The 10,528-nt window shown below is 41.7% G+C and overlaps 2 protein-coding genes across 2 annotated transcripts in view; one reads left to right on the top strand and one right to left on the bottom strand.

The window, feature by feature from the left end:
- The window catches only part of SLC30A6 (solute carrier family 30 member 6), a 388,867-nt gene that overhangs the window by 254,715 nt on the left and 123,624 nt on the right, over window positions 1–10,528 (bottom strand). The window lies entirely within an intron of this gene.
- MEMO1 (mediator of cell motility 1) overlaps window positions 629–10,528 on the top strand; it is a 157,974-nt gene continuing 148,074 nt past the window's right edge. Inside the window, exon 1 of the mRNA XM_069072158.1 lies at window positions 629–838. Coding sequence (XP_068928259.1) covers window positions 778–838 — 61 coding nt within the window. The 5' untranslated portion in view covers window positions 629–777. The remainder of the gene's footprint in view (window positions 839–10,528) is intronic.

The raw sequence follows: 10,528 nt of genomic DNA, 5'->3' as shown, positions 1-10,528 counted from the left end.
AGGGGAGCGCTGAGCCGCACGTTCGGCCGGCCGGCAGCTGGGCATGCTCAGTGGGCAGCTCTCGTTGGGGGGAGAGGGGGAGGTGGCTAGTGAGTTAGTCTTGGCTCTTCACGAGCTCGACCTCCTCAGCTGAGGCCCCGGCCCCGGCCATTTTTTGTAACCGCAGTCGCCTCCCGGGGTTCAGGCAGATCTCCGATGCAGCCCTGAGCGCCCGCGGTTCGTAGTCTCCCAGGCCCTGGCGCGGGCGGCCGGGCAGGCGCGGAGCGCGGCTGGGCGGGGCGCGCCGGCCCGGCCCGGGGCGCGCTGGGGGAGGGGAGCCGCGGAGGGGCCGGGGCCGGGGGCGGGAGCGGAGTCAGGGGGGTGGGGTCACCGGCGGCGGCGGCACCCGCCCGAGGGCGGGGGTGGGGGGGTGCAGAGTGGTGTCGGGGCGGCTAAGCGGAGGGCCCTGCCCCCGAGGGGGAGAAGTGGCGACTCCGGGGGCCAGAGCCAGGGTTCTGCCGCGGTCTGTGAGGCCGCCGCGGGCCCCTTCTGGCGGCCGTCCGCGTGCATGGTGATCCGGGACGGGGCCGCCGCCGCCATCTCCTCCTCCTCTTCCTCCTCCTCCGCTACCGCCTCCTCCTCTTCCTCCTCCTCCTGGGTCGGGCCGATCCCCTCCCCGCGGCCGCCTCCTCCTGGGCTGGGCCCGTGGTGCCTCGTCCCCTCCCCGAGCCGTTCCTGCAGCCGCCGCCGCCGCCTCCTCATTCATCCTCGTGCACCATAGGCGGCACAGGTTCCAAGATGTCCAACCGAGTGGTCTGCCGGGAAGCCAGTCACGCCGGGAGCTGGTACACAGCCTCAGGTAGGAGGGCGGGAGGGCCCGGGCCGGGCCGAGCGGAGCCAAGCGGGCGCCGCCGCCGCCTCCACGACTCCCCCTGCGGCCCCGGGAGCGGCAGGGAGTAGCGGAGCCAGCGGGCCGGGCCCGTCCCCGAGCGAAGGCGCTCCCCGGCACGCCGGGCTGAGGCGGGTAGGAAGGTAGAGGGCGGGGGGGTTTGGCCCGTTCTTACCCCCACAGTGTCTTCGCCTGCGGGATTATTCCTTCTGGCCTCCGCCTTTCTTTCCGACCTTCGGGCCGAGCTGACTGATCCCGCCCCGGAAGCCGGGGCCGGAGCTGTCTGTAACCCCGAGCCCTGGCCTCCCATTCACCCTGCGAGTGGGGCAGGGAGCCCTGCCCATGCCCCTGGAGAGTATTTCCTCCCCTTACCTCTGAGAATAGAAAGGGGGCCAGGCCCTTTCCCACTACCCATGGGTAGGGGACGATCTTTCCTTCCCTCTGAGTCATGGGTTGGACCCTCCCTCCTCTTTTCCCTTACTGGTGAGGGAGAGGAATCCCCTCCCCGCCTGCCATCGAGGAGAGACATGCTTCTCTTCTCCCTTTCCCCTTTCCTTCTAACCCGTGTTTCTCCCACCAGAGCCCAAGACTCGAGGGAGTTCTCTTCCTCCGGAATCTCTCCCCTGCCTCCCTCACGCCTTCTGCTGTAGAGTCTCTTGTCTAAACTGCCCGTGATAGTTTAGAAAGCGAGACAGCTTCCTTACCGCCGTTCCACCCTTCCCACTCCTCGAAGACTTAGAGTGAAGGGTGTAGACATAGCAAATGTGTAGGGAACCCCGTCCTCTCCTTTGCCTAGAAGTGTGCCCTTCTTTGGTGGTGTGGGAATGGATTTGCAGGAGGCGCGCGCGCGCGCGTGCGTGCGTGCGTGCGTGTGTGTGTGTGTGTGTGTGTGTGTGTATGTGTGTGTGTGTATGTGTGTGTGTGTGTGTGTGTTGGGGGGTGGGGCAGAATTATTGTTGAGCCGAGGCCTGGGGTAGCCTGTTGGTTCTTTGTCAGTGTTTTGTTAACTGTCATTTACCCAAGGGACAGCTAGAGGTGGCATCAGCACTTTTCCAGGGCGACCTCACCAATCTCTTCCGTAGTCCCTCAGCACCCTGCAGTTGTTAAGGCTAGCTACATCACAAACTAGACCAGCGTTAAAGTGAATAAGCCATTCCCGAAAGCGAATACACCGTTCATGCTATCTTTCTCTTTAGCAAATACACCAGTATTTTATGTGTAAGAGAGAGAGGGGCCTTCCCCTATGCCATAGTTAAAACTTCTATTTATCGTGTGACTTTTTTGAAGTTATATGTCTCAGATGCTCTGGTTGTAACTACCTATAATTTCTTATTGAATTTTAGACTTTTACCCTTATATATATTTGGGTTAGAGTAGTGACATACTTTTGTGGGAAAACAAAGGGATTCAAAAAAGTTAGAGACTCCTAGCTTTCTAAACTGGTTCACAAATATTCACTGATTCATTTCAGAATTTAATATGTTATGAAAAAAGATATAAAGGAATTGTGCTGATGAGATTTGCATATAGCTGTGGTTCACTGTTAAAGATATTTTATAGTTACACTGCCTTTCCCCTATGAACCTTAAAGTACTTTATAAACACTTAATTGATTCTCACAACCTGAGAATGTCAGTTGTGCTATTCTTGTTCAACAGATGGGGAAACAGATGCAGAGAAATTGTGATAACCCTAGCACCATGCCGTAAGCCAGTGAGTGGCATGGCAGGACAGAATTTGGAAACTTAAAGTGTTTGAGACTTCAGGGCCCCTACTCAGATCTTTAGACTAGCAGTTCTCACAGTGGGATCCTCTTCTCAAAATGTGGTCTGGGGCCTCTGAGACCCTGTCATGGAGTCTGTGGGGTCAAAACTGTTTTCAAGATAATATTAAGATATTTTAATTTCTAATATGGTAAATGTTGATAAATATCACATTAGCAAAGGATCTTTCTCAGTAATTTTTAAAGCATAAGAGGGTCCTAAGGGCAAAAAGTTTGAGAATTGCTATTTAGAATGTACTAGTAATTTTTAAAAAATGTGGATAATTAAATGTTCTTCTCTGGTGCAGCTATCCAGGCTTTCTCTTTATACATTTTTAAAAGAGCCAGCTTCTTAGTACTGATGTTATGGATCATGTTTTTTTGACTTATTTTTTTTTATCGGTTTTTGCCCATTTTCATTAAAAAAAAATTTTTTTTTGGACAAGACCTGTGATTTTTTTGGCATAAGTAACTCATGATGAGGAAATTTCCTTTACCAGTTCAGATAGGTACCTGCTTGGCAACTTAGAGTTCCTGGGGCTTTTAAAAGATTAAATGACTTGCCCTGGCTCACACAGCAATTGCCAAAGGCCAGACTTGAATCCAATTCTTCTAACTCTTGAGAACAGCTCTCTATCCACAATTTGATGCTGCCTCTCATAGTTTCCCAAAGTGATAAAATTTTTTTGGGTAGCTTTACATTAAAAACTACCTGATTTTTCAGGCTTTTTTTGTGTAGAATGCTGGAGTGATCTGGGAGATCTGGGTTCATATTTTCTCTCAGTAGTTATGTGGCCTTGGACCAGTCAATAAATTTATATATTACAGGTTATAGATAATGGATTATAGATTTAAAGAGCTGGAAGGGACTTTTGTGGTTATCTAATAGAAGCCCTTCGGTCCCAGAGAGGTCCAATCGCCTAAGGTCACACAGATTTTAAGTGGCAGAGCTGGGGTCGGACATCTGTCCTCTGACTCCAAATACAGGACTCTTTCCACAGCGCTTTACGACCTCAAGTTGATGAACTCTGAGCCCCAGTTTTCTTACCTATTATTAGAAATCCTATCACCTGTAGGGTCTGATGCTTTGGAATTTCTGTGGTCCAAATGAGATTATTTATTTTAAATGCTGTATGCATAAATGCTGTTTAATGTTATCATTATTAGAGATTTCTGAAGAAATTCCTCTGTTCATGCCTTCCAGTTTTGTATGTGTATGTGTGTTTCTCTTTTTCATCTTGTTTGTACATTGTTGTTTGCATGTTTTTTATTTGCATGTTTTCAGTTAGACTGAGGGCTTCTTGAGAGCAGAAAAATTTTTTTTCCTTTACCAGAACAGAGCCTGGCACCTAATAGATGGTTAATAAATTATCATTGACTTATTGATTAGAGGTTCCTTGATAATAAATATGTAACATATAGCAACTTACAATTTGGACTTGAAATGTCCCTTAACTCTAAGAGCCCCTTAAGGCATTTTAGCTTAAGAAATCTATATTGCATCTTTTTACTAACAATGAACTATGTTATAATTTCATTAAAAGTTTAAGATAAAGACTTTCTTTTCTTGATAACAATGAAAATGGTTTGGGAAATTGCCTATATGGGTTCTATGGAAGAAAAAAGCTGAGCATTTATTTTGTATTAAAAAAAGATTAGGTGATTTTTAATAGAAAAGTAGATGAAAGATTAGCACAGAATCTATAAAATTAACTTTTTTCTGCTTAACTTATTTCTATCTGGGATCATAGAGTCAGAACATATATATTTTTATTACTTTTTGTTAAAATGTTGTTACTTGTTACTGTTTCAGTAGAGAATTTGCTTAAACAGACACAAAGAAACCAAAAAGACAATTGTAATAGTTGATTATCACTTCATAATAGTTGATTATCATTTCATAATAGCTTAGTTTACTATGTATTTAAAGAAAAACTATAGCATTTTAATGTCTATAAGGTTCCTTCCTTAGAACAGCCATTTGAGATAAATGATAATATGTATTTTTTTTTTTATCATTTTATAGATGAGGGCATGAGCTTAGAGCTCAGTTATGACTTAGGCTTTATAATGTCAGATCGAATCCAGGTTTCCTGATTTCATCAGTGCTCTTTTACACAGGGCTGTTTTCTGATTCCCAACATATTTGTGTTCATAAGTGTAAATTCAGATAAATATCAAGCACATATTCACATTTTTTTTTTAGTATAAATGTTTTAAGTAAAATTTTTTTCATTTTTTTTTTTGCTTGAATTATCAAGACAGGAAGGACTAGATTTGGATTTGGTTCAAATCCTGTATATGTTACCATTTTTATAAATTTGGGAAAATTACTTAATCTAGTTCCACATTTTCCCAACTATGAAACTAGGGAGTCTCTTAAGGTCTTCTAACTCTTAAGTCCTATGAGTCTATAAATCAGTGCTCAAAGTGATATAGACAGTTGTTAAAGGAGTTTAGGTGGAAGCATTTGCTTTGGTCGATGTGAGTCATGCATGAACAGAGTGTTCATTTGGGGTTATAGTATGAGATAAGTCTCAAAAAGTAGATATGAAACAGATTGTGGAGGTCCTTGAGTGTCAGGCTTAAGAGTTTGGATATTATTTTGTAGTCAGTGGGGAGACATTGCAGTTTTTTGAACAGGAGAATATCTTGATAAAAGTGGCACTTCAGAAAGATTAACCTGGCAACAATGTACAGTATGAACTGGAGGAAGTAGAGACTGGAGACATGGAGACCATGTAAGATGATAATGGCTTGAACTAGGTGGCAGTAATGAGGATGGAAAAGAGGAAGGAATGGATAAAAGAAAATGCTGTGAAAAAAGACTCATTATGTTTTGGTAACTAATAGGGTATAGGACCAGGGGAATGTGTGGAGACATTAAAGATGACTTGGGAATGTAGAATTAGAACACATTGATTATGTTTGTTGAAAAAATAATAGCAATAAAAATGTATAATGACAGAGAAGGAAAAAAAATTATTGAATTGAAAAGACAACACAGTATATCATTTGAAAGTGTGACTTAATGGAAAGAGTGCTGGAGTTGGAGTCAGAAGACTTGGATTGAAGCCCTCATTCTCGAACTGAGGTACCTTTTTATATCCCTGGTTTCTGTTTGTGTAAAATGGGGATAATAATATTTGTACATTCTACTTCATAGGGTTGTAATGAAGAAAGCACTTTGGAAAACTCAAGAATATTACATCAACATTAGCTTTTATAAGTAATTATTATTTTATTAAAATATGAAATTTTTATCTTTTGCGAAATGTCAGCAAGCATTTATTAAGCACCTACCATGTACATTTACTGTGCTTAAGCATTGGTGATACAAAGAAAAGGCAAAAACAGCCCCTATAGTCAAATAGCTCACAACTTAAAGGGGAGACAACATGCAAACAACTATTTCTAGACAAGATATAGAAAGGATAAATTGGAGATATAATCAACAAAGGGAAGACTCTGGCATTTAAAGGAGATCATGATTTCAACTGATACTTGAAGGAGAGCTAGGAGGCAGAGATGAAGAGAGAGAATTTCATATATTAGGGATAAGCTGTGAAAATGGGCATAGAGCAAGGAGATGGAACAGGGATGGGGAACCTGCAGCCTTGAGGCCACGTGATTTTCTAGGTTCTTGGGTGCAGCCTTTTGACTGAGTCCAAGTTTTACAGAACAAATCCTTTTATTAAGGGGATTTGGTCTGTGAAGTTTTGATTCAGTCAAAGGGCCACACTTGAGGACCTAGAGGGCCACATGTGGTCTTGAGGCTGCAGGTTCTCCTCCCCTGAGGAGTGCCTTATACAAGGAACAAACAACAAGGAGGCCTGTGTCACTGGATTATAGGCTGGGGGGAGTAAACTGTGAGAAGACTGGAAAGATAAGGGGACTGGTTATTAAGATTTTTATAAACTAAATAGAGATTTTATATTTGATCTTGGAGGTGATTGGGAGTTACTGGAATTTATTGAACAGGGGGCTCGCATGGTCAGACCCTCACTTTAGGGAGATCTCTTACAGCTGAGTGTAAGATGGACTGGAATATGTGGAGACTTGAGGTAGGGAGACCAGCCAGAAACCTTTTTGCTTGTCCAGGTATGAGGTGATGAAGACCTATACTAGGGTGTTGACAGTGTTAGAGTATAGAAGAGTCTTGTACACTGGGGATGTTATGAAGATGGAATTGACAGGACTTGACAATAGATTGGGTATTATGGGTGAGAATCCATTTAGGTTGTGAGCCTGGGTGAGTGGAAAGGATGGTGGTATCATTAATAGTAAAAGGGAAGTTAGGAAGGGAGGAGGGTTTGAGGGGAAAGATGATGAGTTCAATTTTGGACATGCTGAGTTTAAGATGTCTTATAGGATATACAGTTTGAGAGGTCTAATAGGTAGATGGAGAGGCTAGATTAGAATTCCTGATTGGGCTAGATAAATAGATCTGCGAATTATCAGTATAGAGATAATTCAATCCATGGGATCTGTTGAGATGACCAAATGAAATAATTAGAGACAGAACTAGAGGACTCACAACAGAGTCTTGGGGACATCCACTGAGAGTGGTTGTGATCTCAAGAGATTGAGGAATAAATAATTATGTTTTTGTGGTTTTGTGTGTGTGTGTGTGTGTGTGTGTGTGTGATTTAATAAATTTGGAAGGGTAATTAATTGGGGGTCATGTTTATCTTATGTGCTTTATAATTAGCATTATACCTCTGCTTATTGTGATTCTTTACAGAAACTTGAGTATGATGATCTAAGATTATATGAATTATGTTTGACTTTCTTAGAATGAACATGAATGTTAAACTGGGGAACTATTATATTCAGCATAGCATTTACAAGTTTAGGTAAATGGAAGAAGCCACAGAAACAGTTTGTGGAAATAGATAAATTACATATTTGAAATAGATCTTGTATGGGGTGCTTATCTTTTTATATTTCCTGAAGCCTTCTTTCTGGTTCATCACTGTGATTAATGGGGAAGGGTTGCTTCTAAATACCTGAGTTTGTCTGGGATGATAAGTTTTGGAGGCTTATGATTGGGAACCAGTATACTGGTTAAGAGATCTCAGAATTAAGTTATATAATCCAGTCTGATGGTATATGGTGCTTTCAAATTATATTGATACTTCAATTAAAAAAAACCAATACCCCACAAACAACAGGGTACTCATTTTCCCCCTTAATGGCTTTTTGTTATTTTGTGACATTATAGAATGTAAATGAGTGGGAAGCTAGGTGGTACAGGGGATAGAGTGCTAGAGGTGGAGTCAGGAAGACCTGAATTCACATTCAGCCCTCAGACACTTACAAGCTGTGTGGCCCTGGGCAAGTCACTTAACTGTTTGCCTCTGTTTCCTCATCTGTAAAATGAGCTGGAAAAGGAAATGGCAAACCACTCCAATATCTTTGCCAAGAAAACCCTCCAAAAGGGACCATGGAGAGTAGGAAACAAGTGAACAATGAACAGAATGTAAATAAACTTTTATTTTGCATTGGTGTTGCTGTAGCTTTCAAGTTTAACCTGTTGGCAAAGAGATTTTTACTTGCTGAGGTAGTTTCTAAACTTTTTTTTTTTGCTTTTTTGAAGGGGGAAGGTAGGGCAGTTGGGGTTAAGTGACTTGCCCAAGGTCACATGGCTAGTAAGTGTTAAATGTCTGAGGGTAGATTTGAACTCAGGTCCTCCTGACTCCAGGGCCAGTGCTCTATTCACTGCACCACCTAGTTGCCCCTGAACTTTTTTTTTTCTTAATGGCAGTTATTTTGTATCAGTTAAACTTCTCTAAGGTATGTTAGTAAATCACAGTCAATATCTTTACTTTTATCCTTTTAAAATTTTTTAGTAATTAGCTTGTTTAAAAAAAATTGGAGTTGACGTAATTGTACATAGTGTTGACTCATCTTTGTTCATTTTTATAATTTGGTGTTGATTTTGGCTTTATCTAGTATTGTGTGGTTAGAATGAAGGTTTTTTAGATGTTCCTTTTTGTGGATGACTTTGTAGTGATTATGTTAAGCCCTGGAATGCTACAAGGCTGCCTCAGTGAGATCTGTCCTTCAGAAGAGAAGTACATGCAGGAAGAATCAAGTGGAAGAAGAATGAATGTTAGCCAGAGTAGGACATGCAGTTAAATTGGAAATCCATTGAATTCATCATTAGTACCTATATATTTGGGTACTCAGTATAGATAGATTTGAGCTAGAGTTAAATAGAAGGAAGATACTGGGCTTGAATGAATTTTGGAAAATGCTTCATCCTCAGGTATCATTCTTCTCCCAATGATGCAGTGAACTGAAATGGGGAACATTTTGATGTAAGGAGAATTAGACATACAGTTCAAAGGGTAATGGAAATGTCTGATGGTTAGGAAAGGATTGTAAAATATTATTATTGGTGATTTGATTGATAAGTAGTATAAAGAATATCATTAAAGATGTGCATAATTGGAAATGGAGGTGAGCTGGTTATATAGCAATAGTGAGTTATTGCCTGAATAACTGCATTGGTATTCATGAAAGGCTATAGGAAGCAAAGGAAGATCTCAGACATTTTCTGGAAATATACAAGGAAGAAAGAAACACACAGAATGAAAAAGCAAGGATGAGTTGTGATCTGCATCATTTGAAGGGAGGACTTGGGTCTATGAGGGCACAGAACCAGTGCATAGCAAAAATATTTTTACTTTTTTAGTTATTTTTATTTATTTCACTTTCTTTTTAAACAGTTATTTAGTTGGGTGGTACTAATGTTTTTAAGCTTACAAACTCCATTAATCTTTTGTATTTTTAGGCATGTGGCATTGTCTTTTGTCCCAGGGAGTCAGAAGAAAAAAAAACAGTTCTATGGTTTTTAATTAACGGGAGCACCTCTAACTAGTATATTACTGCTCTGCTGAGAAAAGATGCTGTATAGCATTTAATTCAAAATTTCATTTCTACCCAAAGAGAGTTTATGATAAGCTGGTTTTTTCTCTTTTTATTACATATTTCTTTACTTTTTGCCCTGAAGTCAAAATTATATAGCAGGGAATGCATGAACACCAAAATTAAGCTTGATCAAACTGGCAAGCTGTTCTCTAGTACAGGGGTGTACGGTATAGGTCTTGAGGCTGCAGGTTCCCCACCCCTGTGCTACTACCTTTCTTTTTTTTTTTCCCTAGTACCTTTCTTATTGGCTTTTCAGATTGAAAACCCTGACTTTAAACTCCATCACTGATGAAGCAGTTTGGCATCTAGTATAAAGAACTTGTGAGCAGTCAGAAAATTTAGGTCCTGGTTTTCTACCACTTTAGCTCTGTAGCTTTGGGCAAGACACTTAACTTTTTTCTGAGTCTCATTTTCTGTATCTGTAAAATGGATATGCTGGTGCCTGCCTTGTCTGTTTCTTAGGATTGTTCTGAGGGTAGCTTGTGTAAAGGTAGTTTGAAAACTGCTAAGTTCTAAACAAATAAAAATTATTAGTAATCGAGAGATAGATATATTGGAAAGCATGCTGGATTTGAATTCAGGAGAGACCTGGGTTTGTATCTTATTTCTGACAGTTGTGGGACTATGGACAAGTGTACTTAATTTCTTGATGTATTATTTTCTTCATATTTTGAGGATCAAATGAGATATGTTAATTTGAAAACCTTAAAGTGTGTTGTAAATGCAATTATTGTTATTCTTCCGTTTCATCCTCCTTTTGCCCCAAGTTTAAGTTTCTAGTGGTGTTCTTCTGAAAGAACAAGGTCTTTTACTTCAGGGGATCAGCAAGTCTCATATCTCTCTCCCCTCCCCACCCCCTCCCCTCCCTTCCCCCTCCCCCTCCTCTCTTATTCCCTTTCCCTTCTTGTAATGTTAATAGGACGAACCCCCCCTCTCCCCCCACTGTGCGCCCCCCTCCTTCC

This window comes from Petaurus breviceps, unplaced genomic scaffold, assembly GCF_028583685.1.
Source record: "Petaurus breviceps papuanus isolate PSGF00001 unplaced genomic scaffold, PetGlider_PUasm1.0 90845, whole genome shotgun sequence".
Lineage (NCBI taxonomy): Eukaryota > Metazoa > Chordata > Mammalia > Diprotodontia > Petauridae > Petaurus > Petaurus breviceps.
This window is presented reverse-complemented; position numbering and strand designations above follow the sequence as displayed.